Genomic DNA, 16,553 nt, shown 5'->3' on the forward strand with positions numbered 1-16,553 from the left:
TGCAAATATTTTGAGAATTTTTGTATAGACCCAGGGTTATTCAAAGAAACTATTGTTTTTGTCTGCACATGCTCATTGATCACACATTTTGTAATGACTTTTTGGAACTTTTGCTATGTTTGTTGAATTCATAAATTCAATGCATGATAGCTTCTCAAATTATTCAATAAATGTGTACATTATGCTCTTAAATGTTTGAATTAGTCATCTGTGCAGCGTCCTTTCCCAAATCATCATAATCTTATGAACGGATGATCAAGTGATCTCTTTGATTCCTGCGACCTTTTCCAAGCACTTCCACAGGTCTTTTTCTGGATCAAATGATCATTTATAAACTCCACGATCTTTTTCAGATCGAATGATCTTTCGCAGATCCTGTGATCTTTTGCAGATTCTATGATCTTTTTCAGATCGAATGATCTTTCGCAGATCCTGTGATCTTTTGCAGATTCTACGATCTTTTTCAAATCGAATGATCTTTCGCAGATCTTGTTATCTTTTTCAGATCGTGTAGTCTTTTTCGGAGCCTGGAATTTGACTAACAAATTGATCAAAGGTTCAATAATATAAGTTGCAGAAAAAGAACATGATGATATATATTCATAAACGATCTTTTTCAGATACAATGTACATAGCCTTTATCGGCCTCCAACTAGACCTTTCTCAGGTACAAAAGAGACCACTATTTACATGTAGACACATGACTTTTTTCAGGTTCAAAATTACGCATAACGTTTCTTCAAGTTTTGGATGTTCCAAGGTCTGGGCAGGTCTCGACCCTCCATGTCTTGCAAGCAATAGGTTCCTCTTCGCTTAATTTCTATCACTTTGTAAGGTCCTTCCCATCCTGGGTCCAGTTTTCCAACATACTTTGATATCTCCACCTTCTTCAAAACGAGGTCACCAACTTGCACCTGTCTAGGTTTTAACCTCTTGTTAAAGTTCTTCATCATCAACGCCTTATGATGCAGCATCTTTGTGTATGCGACCTCCCTTTTCTCCTCGATCACTTCCAAGTCCAAAAGGCGCTCCTCGTGATTGGTTGCTGAGTTATACATAGTCACTCGATGCGATTCCTCGCCTATCTCTGCAGGAATAAGAACATCAGTACCAAATACAAGGCAAAAAGGGGTTTCACCTGTTGAAGATCTAGGAGTAGTTTGGTACGCCCACAAAACCCCAGGCAATTCGTCAAACCATGATGCCTTGGAGCTTAACCTTATTTTCGAATGCTAAAGAATTGTCCTGTTAACGACCTCAACCTGTCTGTTCGATTGTGGGTGACCCACTGCAGAGAAGTTTTGTTGAATTTTTAGCTCTTTACACCAATTCATAATCTTTTTCCCTTGGAATTAAGTGCCATTGTCTGAAATCAAGATTCTGGGGATCCCGAATCGGCATATGATGTGCTTCCATATGAATTCAATCATGTTCCCCTCTATCACCTTAGCCACAGCCTTCGCTTCTACCCATTTGGAAAAATACTCCACGGCTACCACAATAAATTTTTTCTGAGATCGTGCGGTAGGGAAAAACCCTAAGATGTCTATCCCCCATTGATCGAAAGGACAAGCGATCTTAACTGGTTCCATCTGGGTCGTGGGTGTGTGAATTTGCATTGCAAATTTTTGGCAAGCCTCGCATCTCTTGACTAATTCTTTCGTGTCTTTCACCAGGATTGGCCAGAAAAGCCCTTGTCTGATAACTTTTTGTGCTAACGACCTTCCTCCAGAGTGATTACCGCAACTCCCCTCATAAATCTCCCTCATCACGTATTCAGCTTTCTCCAGGTCAAGACATTTCAGCAAAGGTCCTTCTATGGTCCTTTTGTACAACTGTTCATCAACCAATGTAAAACGAGCTGCCCTTGCCTTAAGTCTTCGTGCACCAATGGGGTCGGCAAGTAAAATTCCCTCTTTCAGATACCTAACGATCTCATCCTTACACGACGGCTTTTCATCTACCACATTAATGTCAACACTCTCAGTGATCGCTGATGTTTCTTTAATCATCACAGTTATCTTGCGATCCCTAATTCCTGACAGAGTAGCCCCAAATTTCGATAGTGAATCTGCTCTGTCATTTTCATGTTGTGGAATTTGATGCACTTGGCATTTATTAAACTTGGACATTATGGATTTCGCTTTGGTATGATATAATATCATGCTTTCCTCTTTGGTCTCGTAAGTACCCTCTATCTGCAAAGCTATAAGCTGCGAATCTGTGAACACTTCCAAATCCTTTGCACCCGTTTCTAGTGATAGCTCCAACCCCATAATAAGAGCTTCATATTCAGCTTCATTGTTAGTGACTGGGAAAGATAGTCGAGCGGCGACCTCGATCTCTATATTTTCTGGACCTTGTATCAATATCCCAATTCCTCCATTTCCCGCATTAGAGGATCCGTCCACATGCAACATCCATTTTTCTAGCTTGGGTTCAATCTCAGGCTCGCCGACGAGCTCAACCATGAAATCTGCCAATACTTGTCCTTTCAATGACGTTCGAGCTTGGTATTCAATATCAAATTCTCCCAATTCTACTACCCACTTCACAAACCTACCCGAGGCCTCCGGTCGCGCCAACACATTACGGAGTGGATGATTGGTTAAGACAACTATGCGATGACCTTGGAAGTAAGGTCACAATTTACCGGCCGTTACAATAAGTGCGAGTGCTAGCTTCTCAATTTGTGCATACATTCTCTCCGCCCATTGCAACATCTTGCTCACATAATATATCGGACTCTGCACCGCACCTTCTTCTCTAACCAATGTTGAACTAACCGCATTCTCAGAAACGGCCAGATAGACATATAATACCTCATTTCCCTTTGGATTCGTGAGCAGCGGTGGTGAGCGCAAGTATGTCTTTAGGTCTTGAAATGCTTGCTCACACTCTTCAGTCCACTCAAAATTCTTGGTTTTTCTCAATACTTTAAAGAAGGGTAGATTTCTATCTGATGATTTAGAAATAAAACGACTGAGGGATGCAAGCTTATCGGTAAGTTTTTGGACCTCTTTGACGGTGGTTGGCAACTTTAGCTTTAGTATTGCCTCTATCTTCTCGGGGTTCACCTCAATTCCACGTTCACTGACTAGGTACCCCAGAAATTTTCCCCCTGTCACTCCGAAAGTGCATTTCATCGGATTTAGTTGCATTCTGAACTTCCTGAGTGTTGCAAAAGTTTGCTCAAGGTAAACTATATGATCATGCGACCTCGAGCTCTTCACCAGCATGTCGTCAACATAAACCTCCATGGTTCTTCCAATCTGATCTTCAAACATCCTATTCACTAGCCGCTGGTATGTGGCCCCTGCATTCTTCAGCCCAAAGGGCATCACCTTGTAGCAATATATTCCTCTTTCGGTCACAAAGGAAGTTTTGCTCTGATCCTCTTCTGCCATGAAATCTGATGGTAGCCCTGGTAAGCATCTATCATAGAGAATAGTTCATATCCTGCCGTCGAATCCACCAATGCATCAATTCGAGGAAGTGGGTATGGATCCTTTGAGCATGCCTTGTTCAAATCCGTGAAGTCGATGCAAACTCTCCATTTCCCTCCTGGTTTCGGAACTACGACAACATTGGATAGCCACTCGGCATATTGAACTTCAGAAATGTACCCGGCATTCGACAGCCTTTCTACTTCTTCCCTAATCACTTGGTTTTTCTCCATGCTAAAACTCCTCTTTTTCTGCTGTACAGGTCGCATGGTAGGGTCCATATTTAGTCGGTGAACGATCACTTCAAGTGCCACACCCACAAAGTCAGACGAACTCCACGCAAAGACATCGGCATTTTTCCTTAGCAGTGACACCATCATTGTTTCCAACTACTCGCTCAATTGCGATCCTATCCTAGTAGTCTTAGAAGGGTCTCCCTGGATCACCTCTACAATCTTATGGGCCTCAGCTGGCTGAATTCTTTCTGTTCTCTCTTCTGGTATCTAGTCACCTCCCCCAATGACTTCCAGCTTCCTTCTTTTATCTGCGCTTTCGCCCTTTTTTCAGGAACAGGTTGTAACATTTACGCGCTTCTTCCTGGTCGCAGATCGCCTCTCCCACTCTAGCTCTGGTTGGGAATTTCACTTCAAGTGGTATGTAGATACTATTGCACGAAAAGCATTCAGTCCTGGCCTTCCTAGAATTACATTATACGCAAACGGTGTGTCTACTACTAGAAATTTGATCATCAACGTTTTTCTCCGAGGTTCCTCCCACATAGATACAGGTAGATCAAGGGTTCCCAACGGCACGATCTCAGTTCCTCCAAATCCAACTAGCGGGGTCCTTACAGGTTCTAACTTTGCATTCTCTAGCCCAATCTTGACCAAAACATCCCTAAGGATGATATCTGCCGAGCTTCCATTATCAATCAAAACTTTTCGAATGGTGAAATTGGCTATATCCAGTCTGATTACCATGGGGTCATTCTGCGACCCCGTCTTTCCAGCAACATCTTTATTTTCGAACGTTATTTCTTCCTCTGGCTCAATGCTTACGACTAGTTGATCTCTCTGGTCACTTCTATTTTTCCTCTTCCTAGACCTTCCAGAATCACCCCCTTCAGGTCCTCCTGCAATGGTATAAACTATGGCTTTCACAAGCGCATTATCCCTTGGGTTGACTTCTTTCTGCACTCCCTTCCCTTGATCTTGAGCCCTCTCATGACTCCTAGATCGGCTTCGGCAAACAATAGTTTCATCAGCTCGACACTTCAGTACAAGTTGTTTAAAATATCCTTGCCTGATCAATCTCTCAATTTCATCTTTCAATTGATAACATTCCTCTGTGTCATGCCCACGCTCACGGTGAAATTTACAATATTTAATCGAAAATTTTTTAGCTGGCGTGAATCTCGTATGGCGGGGCCATTTTAACATATCAGATTTCTCCACAGTCAGCAACGCCTTTGTCCGCGTAGTGTTTAAAGGCGTATATCGGTGGTACTTTGGTTGGTAGGGAGGGTCACGAGTGCGATCAACCTTCTGCTTTGGATCTTTTCCAGGTTCATGGTCGCGGGTCATCCCACTACCTAGCTATTCCCCACCCTTTATAGCATTCATTTCTTCTTCATTAATATATTTTTGTGCCAAACGCATCAATTGTTCGATATTGGTGGGCGGATCTCTTGCTAGAGCAGAAGCAAAGGGTCCCTTTTTCAGTCCATGAATTAGGATGCTCACCATCATATCAATCCTTAAATCTTGCACCTCCAGAGTTTCATTGTTAAATCTCCCCATGAAATTTTTTAAAGTCTCGTTATCCCTCTGCTGGATTGTAAATAGGTACGTCGCCGACCTCTTTTGTTTTCTTTTGCTTGCAAAATGAAAAATAAATTTTTGTACCATCTGCTTATGTGACTCAATACTACCTACCGGCAAACTTGTGAACCACTCTTGTGCCTTCCCCGTTAATGTTGTCACAAATAGTTTCACTTTAATAGAGTCCGTTTGTCCATAAAGATTCATCACTAAATCAAATGCGGACACATGCTCTTGCGGGTCCTTCGAACCATCATAGTTTGGTAAATCTGGCATTTTAAAAGCTGCGTTCACGACTTCACTCAGAATTCTATTACAAAACGGTGAGTGCTTGTTCTGAGTGACTAATTCTCCTCTCCGCTTCAATTCATCAATTTGTTTCCCCAGCAGATGGATCTGTCTACCTACACTGTCAACATCCGCTCTTGAGATTGCGGGTTCTCGTCTCCGCCATCCACTTCGAGAACTAGATCCCACTTCAGAGGGGGCGACCATGCGCCTCCTTTCGGGAGCTCTCCTACTCATTCCTTCAGAAACCCGCTCGGTCTCTCTTTCACATACTACCCTTCGCCTAGCTGTTTCATTCTCAACAGGTTGCGTTCTTCTTTCGTATGCCCTCCATCATCCATTGCAATTCTCCTTGTGTTAGTTGGACTATCTTTTCTTTTCACCTTGGGGCCTCTTCTATAACCCGCCTACTGCCTTCAGATCGTTCTATATTTTAGGATTATGTTTTATCTCCAAATCGTTCCCACAGACGGCGCAAAACTTATCCGCCTTGATCACGTTTGACCTCGATCAATGATCTCGACCTCCCACGTCACTAATTTGTATCTGTTATCTGGAAACAAAACACAAATCTAGTCGGGATCGTCCCGACGACGATACTCCGATGCTTAAGTCAGATGCTGAGATCGAAGGTAAAATACGGCGATCTAGAATATAAGTGTAGAGAAATTGTGTACCTTCTCTTAGTTTGGACTTGGAGTATTTATAGACAATGGAAGATGGGACCCACTTGCGGAACAGGTGTCGACTCTATGCCCACCCATGCAATGACTATGCTGCTTCTTCAATGGACATCTGTCCGATGAGTATTGTGGGTCGGATTCGGGTCCCTTAGGCCTGATTTGAGACGTCATCAAGCCACAATGCGTCACATGCGATCCCGTGACCTTGCTCTGCGGCTTTGTTTATGTTCTTTTTCCGCCTCGACCTGCGATTTTCTATGCGACCAACCAGTAAAGCCTTGTTATAATTTCCTTTTCCTTGTGACATCCTTATCAGTACTCGAGCCAGATCAAGCTGGTGATTGAACTTAAACAGTAAACGATTGCCCACCAATCTCTCGAATTTCCATCCCACGCTTAGGGTTGATGACCGCACGGATAGAGAGAACAGCTTGGAGAGAAAAACCTCCACACGGTGTGCCCCAGACGACAACAGCTTCCCACTAAGTAACAGCCACCATGCTCCTCAATGCCCTCTTAGTCCCCTTGTTGAATAATCAACTCATCTTCTTCCACTTCTGTTAACACCAGAGTCTTACCTAGTTTTTCCACAGCTTTCTCCATCAGACCAGTCACCAGATGCCCTACTGACTATGATGCATGGAAACGGACACAGTAACACGATACAAACACAGCGACACAAAAAATGTAAAAAAATTAGGACACGACACAGCACTGATGCAACTATATATAATATATTTTTATTATATATTCTCAATTTTCCAAAAATTAAAATATGTAATATGAAAAATATTAAGATAAAATATAAAATAAGCATGTCTTCATCTACATTAGTCGAATGTGGCATAAAAAATATACATAATTAGATTATTAAAAAAAACACACAATAAAAAATTTCTAATAATTTAAATTAGTTAAACTATTGTGAAAATCTCTCGAATTTTTAGTAATTTCATCATAATATTTTTAGTTTAAAAGGAGTGAATTCATTCTTTTTCTTTTTTTTTTGTTAAGCCTAAAATTTATTTTTTCTTAAAGACAATCCAAAATTTCTTGAAATTATAAAAAAATTCAAAACGTGTCCAAAACGTATTGGTGTGTCCAACATCGTGTTTTCTTTTTCTTTTCTTTTTTTTTTAAAATTTTTGGACACGTGGATGCCGTGTCAAACACGTGTATAAGGCGTGTCCGAGCTATGTCCGTGTCCCACACATGTCCGATACTGCATTAAGTATTTTTTAGAGTGTCCATGCATTATAGCCTACTGAACACTATGACACTGATCGCAGCTGCCGCGTCAAGTCCCCTCCTCAATCCGTTCACCTGCAAGGGAACAAAACCCAGAAGGGGATAAAGGAAAATAGAACAAGGTAAGTATAGAATAGAAGCAATTGAGGGGAATAAAAGAAGTGGTAGCCTAAGCGGAAGAGATTGCTCAATCAAGATAAGGATGTCACAAGGAAAAGGAAATTATAACAAGGCTTTGCTGGTTGGTCGCATAGAAGATCGTAGGTCGAGGCGGAAAAAGAATATAAACAAGGTCGCAGAGCGAGGTCACGGGATCGCATGTGACATATTGTGGCTTGATAACTTCTCAAATCGGGCCTAAGGGATCCATGCCCGACCCACAATACTCATCAGATAGATGTCCATTGAAGAAGCAGCTTAGTCATTGCATGGGTGGGCATGGAGTCGACACCTGTTCCGCAAGTGGGCCCCATCTTCCATTGTTTATAAATACTCCAAGTCCACACTGAGAGAAGGTACACAATTTCTCTACTCTTATATTCTAGATCGCCGTATTTTACCTTCGATCTCAGCATCTGACTTAAGCATCAGAGTATCATCGTCGGGACAATCCCGACTAGCTTTGTGTTTTGTTTCCAGATAACAGATCCAAATCGGTGACGTGGGAGGTCGAGATCATTGATCGAGGTCAAACGTGATCAAGGCGAATCACAAGGTTTTCTTGCCCTCATGCAGAGACCTACAAGCTCAGATCGGGAAGACGAGACCTCTGCCGACTCTCTCTCTTTGACGCTGACACACAAAGACTCACTATCGCTGATAACCACGATGACCTACACTACACTCACTAAAGGTAAAAAAGATAAAACTCCCCAAACGAGAGACAATAGGACACTCCTAACGAGCCTATACTATCTATTAGATATTGGTCTCAATTTGTAATTTTATTTGTTGATTATTAATATTATTACACCTTTTCTTATGATCTCCCAACACACAATGCCAATTATAAATTAATATATCTCCACCTCCAAAAGAAGCGGCTATTCCACTACAATTCAGACCAATTTTGTAATTACAAAGGTCTCATTTATTACCATTAATCACATTTATTATATATATATATATATATGTACTTGGGAAGAGCTGTGATGAACACGTTGATAACAGATGGAATCTTTCATATAATTTAAATTAATGTTGAAAAATGAGTTTATAGAAGTTCCATATTAATAAAATAAAATTTGTGTGTTGAGACCAATATTTATAGTAAATATTGTAATATATGACAAAAAAAAATTGTTTTAGTGAAAACACTTTACAACCAATATATAATTTGGTGCTTGTCTGTGGCAATTGGCATCACATCCTTATTAATAAGTTTTGTTTGAAGCCATAGTTGTAATAATGTTGATACATATATAGTTGAACACTTTTGGTGTTGCAATTTATTATATTAGAGTAGAGTTAAAAAGAATTATTGAGAAGCCAATCATTTATGTATATGTCGGCAATATATATATATATAAATTTATTTATTAAAAGGAAATTGCAAGGAAAGGAGGATGATTCTTATTTCTTATTATGGGATACCTCACATCACATGAAATCTGTTCTTATGTCCATATTCAAACTTCACCTCATTAAGACTCATTTTCTTTTTTCCTTTACCCTCATTCAGACTGACAATTTTTGTTTTATGTATATCTCTAATTTATATCTATTTATATAAATTATTTTTATTTTTTGTATAATTACAAAAATTATTTCTAAAAGCAAAAAAATGAAAATAATTTGTGTAATGATATTGACGATTTAGAAAAGGTGTGTGTATAATTCTCTAAAGTATGGGGATGATTTATTTAAAGGATGTCGATATTTTTAATGAATGTATATGTGATTTATTAAAATAGTGATGATTTGTATAAATAAATTATAAATAAGTATAAATAGATGTAATTATCTCAAAAGATTAATTGTGGCTACAACAACCATAAACACAAGTACAGTATGAAATTTGCAGGCTCCAACACCCACCACATCTATCTTTAGGGAGAGGTTTCCATAGTTCCAATTTCCAAGTTCCAACCAACAAGATTTTGGAGATCTCACTTCAACTCACCTCAACTCCACCACTACCAATTCATCATATCATTTTACTTTCAAAGACAAATGAAATTAGGGCCCCCAGCTACAGCTACTACATCTACCAACTTCCTTTTTTCCTCTTTAAATTTGCTGCTGCTTACTATCCATTGAAGGTAAAGTAAACAATCCCAATGTATACATTATCTTCTTTTTTCAATAAAATATTTTTTTGAATGAACGGCTACAATATTTTAATTGAAAACAAAATTACGAATTGGAATCAAGCCGAAAGAGATGGGAATATATCATATCCAAAATTAAAGGACTAAAATACCCTCAAGAAGGCAAAATACCGATTTAGGATGATGATCCACGTCTTTCTTCCTGAGTCAGGTCGCGCCTAATCCGCTCCACCCAGACAACACGACTTCTAGGTCGTGGATCTACTGACAGCAAGAAGCACAAGACTATCCCATGTGGTCTAGATAAGCGGGTACGTTTGGCCCTATAAATACACGCAATCACTTCACTTATTGGTACGTCATTTATTACTTTCAAACCAATATTTAATATTTTCTTTCGACCTCACGAATTGACTTACGCATTGGAGAATCTTTGCTGGAAACCATCTAACGAGCCTAATGATCTCTTTTCCTTCTCAAGTTCTCAAATATCATATCTGGACAATCCTTGGAGCAATCTCGACCGTCCTTGGAGAGATCTCGACCTCCGACCTGGATCAATTTGGCACCTTTTGTGAGAATTACTGAGGAGAGCTTGAGTGTTGGAAGGAACTTCGAGGAGAACATAACTTCGATCATGATGGGGAATCAAACTCCCCGAGACGTGAAGATGAGCCATGTGTTATTTAACAAAATCAAAGTTAAAGAGAATTATTGTTGAAGCAAGTAAACACGCTATAGTAGAGTTGAAAGGGGAACATCAACCCCCATTTGGCAAATGAAGGCAGTTGTTTGATGGAGATAAAAGAGAACGGGTCGTACAAGATCCTATGGAAGCAACAAGCAAAGGTGGATTGAGAAAGGTCATGCCAAAAAAGCGTTTGAAATAGGATCAAGTAAGGAAAGAAAGAAGACAGAACCAACAATCTCAAAAGCAAAAGTTGAGGTTTTAAGTAGGCAGATAGCACGCGTCTGATTACAGGTTGTTGAGTTGAAACACAAGGAAGATATGATACACAAAATAGGAAGTCACCATTCTCAAATAAGATATTCACAAAAATGGTGGAGTAGAATTTTCGATTCACAAACCTGCAGAAATATGATGGAACAAGGGATCCCCATGACCATGTGTTAGCTTTTGAGTGAATTTATATGGTCAATCTAACTCTATTAATGAAAAATTATTTATGACATCTTTTATAGGGAAGACACAGGAAAGGTTCACAAACATCCCAAGTGGGACCATTGAGTCACATAGAAGTTAATCCAAAAATATTTTTCCAGCAAGAAAAAAAAATAAGAGATTGACAACATATTTATTTACTATTAGGAAAAGGAAGATGAACCCCCGAAAACCTTTGTAGCGAGATTTAACAATGAGATATTGAAAGTCCAGGATTTAAGAATAGCCATAATTTTATCACTGTCTTGATATATGGCTACCAGGGACATTTTGCGTCATCCTTGACCCGTGATCCCCATTAAGATATGGAACAGTTGATGAGTACTGCACCAAAAGTACATAGACAAAGAGGAGATGAATGCCATGAAAAATGAAGAGTGGTCGGACCCTAGAGGTAGTGATAAGGGTAGAGAAAGAGGTTGAGATAGGAGAAAGAGGAATTTGGGGACCCAGTTTGAGAAAGATAACGAGATGTCATTTTATTTGAAGTATCACAAGTATACCCAATTGAGTACCACAAGGGCATGGGCAACGATGATGGTTGAAAAAACTTATTTATTCCAATGGCCTAGGGAAACTAGAGGCACCCCAACAAAGAGTACTCCAATATCATAAAGACAAAGGTCATGATACTGAAAATTCTAATCAATTAAAGGATGAGATAAAGAGGTAAGTTAGACAAGGATATTTCAAGGACTTTATCATGAAGGAACCTAGAGAAGATGAGAGAAACAGAGAACAAGAATGTGAAAGGGGGCATAAGGGAAATGAGAGGTCCAGAAGTCGATCTCACAGTTGGGATCAGTTTTGGAACAAGGAAAATGAAGTCAGAAAGGAGGATGAAATTTCGAATAACACCCCTGTGAAAGGAGTGATCCACATGATTGCAGAAGACCAACATAAGAAGATTCAGGAAAGGCAAGAAATAAATATGTAAGTGGGATGAGAATGAGCAATTGGGGTCATCACGTACTCAGTATTGAGAAGGATAAAAAATCACCTTTGGAAAGAAAAATGTAGAGTACGTGGTGATATACAAAATGATCTCATACTGATTAAGATGGATATAACAAATTTTACAATGCAGAAGGTGCACATTAACAATGGCAGCTCAGTGAATGTCCTATTTATGGAAGTTTGAAGGATAATGGATTTAGGGATCATGTCCACACGATCAATTCATACTCCATTGGTTGAATTTGGAGGTACCAAGGTCTTGCCCCTCGAAACAGTTGATTTCCCGATCTCCATTAGAGCGGAACCAAGGAAAGAAAACATTGATGGTAAAATTTTTGGTCAAAGATGCTCTCTTTGTGTATCATGTAATATTATGAAAGTCAAGTCTAAACTCCTTTCAGGCAGTAGTACTCACTTTCCACCTGAAAATGAAGTTCTCAATAAAAAATGAGTTATTAAAAGTATGTTGTAATAAGAGGGAAGCTCAGGAGTGCTACAACCTCTCTTTGAAAAGAGTGAGGTAGAAAACCTAAGGGAAAAGTGAAATAGAAGTTGGGGAAGAATAAGAATATAAACGCTATCTAAGATATTTAAAAGCTTGAAACCTCTAAGAATCACAAAAGACTAAGGCATGATCTAATAGAGAAGCATAAACTAGTGGAACGGATCTTAGGTGGTTCAAGTAAGACCACAGGATCGGGTTACAGATGATTCTAAGGATGGAGTTACTCATGATCGATATTTTAAAAGAAAATTCGAACTTGTTTGCATATACCCTAATAGATGTTTTGGGTATCGACCCGAAAGTGATTGTGCATAGGCTTAATGTGAACCCATGAGTTAAGCTAGTGATGTTGAAAAAAAATGGACACTTGGGCTAGAATGGAATAAGACCATCAAGGAGGAAATTAAGTTGTTATTGGAAGCTGGATATGTGGCAGAGATATAATTCATCAAGTGGCTATCGAATGTTTTTTTTAGTAACCAAGTCTTTGGGAAAATGACAAATATGAATTAATTTTATGGATTTAAATAAAGCATACCCAAAACAGCAGTACCCTACCTCAAATTGATCTCTTAGTTGATTGAATGGTAGTACGTGCTTTATTTAGCATGATGGATGTATACCAAAGATATCACCAAATTTTCATAGATGATAAAGATAGAGATCAGACTTCTTTCATTATCATAATGGGATGCTTTTCTGGTTAAAGAATGAAAGTGCGACCTACCAAAGATTGGACAGAAAATATTCAGAAACCTCATAGGAGTCTCCATGGAAGTTTATGTACGTGACATGTTCGTAAAAAATAGGGAAGATCACCTCGCCCATTTGAAAAAGAAAACATACGAGATCATGAAAGCCTACGGAATGAAACTGAATCCAACCAAATTCACATTTGGAGTAAGATGGGGAAAGTTTTTGGGGTACATGGTAAGTGAGAAGGGCATAGAGGCAAGCTGATGAGTGTCGAATCCACCAAAAATAATCCCTACAAACACTTTTGTAGATGTGTGAGTAGGGTCGAATCCACAGAGATTGTTTTAAATTAATTCCTTCAAAAATAAAAATAATTAGGGGGAGTTTTATGATTGTGAAGAATAAAAATAAAAAAACTAAAATAAGAAAAAATAAATATATGATAAAAATATTCCAGTTAAAGACAGGATCATGCTTAATTCCAAGGTCAATCATAGATGCAAAGATAATAATTATTCATGATTGATAAATTGGTTGTGGCCATTGGTACGACCTAAAAATCTCACCTTTCCTTACCTTGTGGATAGTCAAGGAACGTCCATTGACTAAATCCCTATCCAGTAAACAACCTTGGGAAGGTACTCAAGATTTAATTTACCAACAGCATTAGGAATTAGAAAGCCCCAATTCTAACCAATAAATTCCTATGAGGATTTATTTAAGTTAGATTGTGCATTCCCCACAACATAATCGAAAACTTCTACATAATCAATTATATTGTGTTACCACTAGTTATTGAACTAAACAAACAATTACGGATTTGCAAGTTCAATTGGCTAGGCAAATATTCTTGACAATGAATCAGATTATTTGTAATAAAAGCACAGAGAACAACACAAATACCAATATGAATAAAAGTAGAAACATAAATTAGATCTCACAACTCGTTGGATTTAACATTCACCAAGTCTTCAACCGGAATAAGGGAATTAGCTAGACATGCTAATGGAAGAACGCATGAAAAGCAAAATAAGAAAATATTATAAAAACGTAGAGAAATAGAAGAGTTCAAAAGTTGTCTCTTAAAGTGAATTATGTCACCTATTTATAATAGCAAGATACCTAGTTCTATTAGGATTAGAAGTAGATTCCTAGTTGAACTAAAAGACTTATAGAGATAAAATTATAATCCTAGTTAAACTCTTCCTTCATCAGAGGTAGTCCAAGCAGCTCCAAACTCTTGCCAAAAATTGAGTTTGAGTCTTGTTTGAATTTTCATTTTGGTGTTTTTCTTCATTTTCCATTTCTTTTGTCCTAATGCTGCAAAATAATATTTAATTAGGAGCATTTGGTTATAAAATAGGTTAAAATGTTATATAAAATAAGCACAAAATGCGATTCTATCAAATATCCCCCCACTTAACCCTTTGCTCGTCCTCGATGCAAAGAAATAGAGATAAAATAGTTGAAGAAGTTCATTTCAAACTTTATGGATCGTAGACGAAAGTAACAAGCAAAAATCTAGTTAAGTGTTCAAAGAATGGTACATCATATGATAAAAGATAATTCAACAAGCTTCAAACAAGTTTTCACAAGATGATTTTCATGAAAACTAAGCATGGAAAACAAGTGGACTATGCTCTCATATCTCCCAATCTCTCAAGTGTTTTTGGTTGAGTGTTTCGCTCAAATGCTTGCTATGAAAATGCTTCACCATAGGCTTGATTATACACCAAAATCTCCACCACTTATAAATATGCACACACTTGAATCAAGAGGTCTTATATTTTGGTTGTAATGGGGCTTTGGTTTGAGGGTAGGAAGAATAAGGAAAAATGAGGTGAAAATCCAAGGAACTAAATTAGAGCACAAAATAATAGATGTAGGAATCCAAGCTTTTCAAAATTGATTTATCGCATGCTCGTCATGTCCCACTTTCCTCGACTTGAGCTATGCCTTTTTTTCAAAGAGAGAAAATATATTTTCTTCTTCTTTTTTTTTTCTTGCCTTCTTTTTTTTCTTTTTCTCTTTTTTTTTTTTTTTGTAAGGCATTTTCTCTTTATTTTTTTTTTATTATTTAAGGCATAGAACAAGATTTTCATGTGACATGTTAGCTCATAAATGTCCTTTACAATAATTGAGATATCCCCCCACTTAACGTCAAAATATATACTTAGAATACATCTTTGTTTCCTTGACGCTCTACTAGTCCTTGGAAGGGCCAAACAAGGATAATAAAAAGACAGTAGAGTTTGTTTATACTTGGGGTTGCATAACAAGGAACTAAGGCTTATAAGGCTCAAATGAGCTTACTAAGGGGATTTGTATGTAGGTGGTCTTTTTAAGCTAAAGGGATTTTTATCCTAGCGTCTTTATCATTTTCAAGTGTATGCATAAAGATGTGGCCTCGATATGGTCCAAAGCAAGTTCTAGGAAGACAAAATCATGAAGCATTATCTCTCGAGAAAAGAAAAATTGTAGGTTTTTATGAGTGTATAGGCTCAAAATTCCTCTCTAGGTAGGTTACATCCACCAACTTTCCACATTCAATTTTCAAATCAAATCACCATTTGCAAAAATAAGTTCTTAACCGTAAGTTGTCAGGAGTCATTAGATGTACATCCTTATCACACATTACCAAATTATTACTTGATTAACCTAAGTCTTTGATCATAAAGCTAGTGTGAGGACAAGATAAAGTGATATTTGCTTCAACAATTATGGAAGGGGTAGCAAGCATCAATCAAAATAATTAATCCACCAAGACTCATTTTCTATCAAAGCAATCAAAACACCCTCCCTCCACTTAATTCCACATTGTCCCCAATGTGGTAAGCATGCATATCTAGGAAGATAAAATAAGAGAAAGGGAGAAAGAGAGCGTCCTTTAGTGATTCGTGGGTAGGTGGTGGAACTGCGGGAGCTCGAGAATTGTAAGACCTTGAATGAGAAAGAGAGTCCCTTGTGGATGCTCATACCTTTTAACTTGCAAAAATCAATTTTAATGGTATCACATTATTCACAAGAAGTTAGGGGACAAAAAAAAATTGAGAAAAAGAGGACATGGGTTTCCTCCCAAGAAGCGTCTTTCTTTAGCGTCTTTGGCTAGACGTTGTTGTGCCTTAACTCAAATGAGTTGGACACTCTAAATCCACTTCTTCTATGTAATGCACCCGGTGATGGTGTGGATTTAGGACTCTAAATCCACTTCTTCTATGTAATGCACCCGGTGATGGTGTGGATTTAGGAGAACTTGGTGGTCCATGGATGACTTTTTTCTTGAACTTATTTTGTCATGAAAGACTTTGTTCTTATAAGTTCTTGGACTCGAGGTGAGGCTTTTGGTAATTGTTGTCTTAAATGCTCCTCCACCATCGAACATAGTATTTTTTTGCACCAAATGATCAATAAAAAAAATAGAATGCACATCATTAGAATCATTAGTGGCACCACCAAT

General features: G+C 38.3%; 2 protein-coding genes across 2 annotated transcripts in view; both read right to left on the minus strand.

The window, feature by feature from the left end:
- Nucleotides 4,088-5,029, minus strand: LOC105165923. The gene has a single exon (XM_011085079.1). It carries the CDS (start codon nt 5,027-5,029, stop codon nt 4,088-4,090), a length of 942 nt encoding a protein of 313 aa, XP_011083381.1.
- The window catches only part of LOC105165924, an 11,974-nt gene continuing 2,174 nt past the window's right edge, over nt 6,754-16,553 (minus strand). The window contains exon 4 of the mRNA XM_020695455.1: nt 6,754-6,867. Coding sequence (XP_020551114.1) covers nt 6,754-6,867 — 114 coding nt within the window. The remainder of the gene's footprint in view (nt 6,868-16,553) is intronic.

The sequence above is a fragment of the Sesamum indicum genome, linkage group LG7 (genome assembly GCF_000512975.1).
Source record: "Sesamum indicum cultivar Zhongzhi No. 13 linkage group LG7, S_indicum_v1.0, whole genome shotgun sequence".
In the NCBI taxonomy this organism is placed as follows: domain Eukaryota; kingdom Viridiplantae; phylum Streptophyta; class Magnoliopsida; order Lamiales; family Pedaliaceae; genus Sesamum; species Sesamum indicum.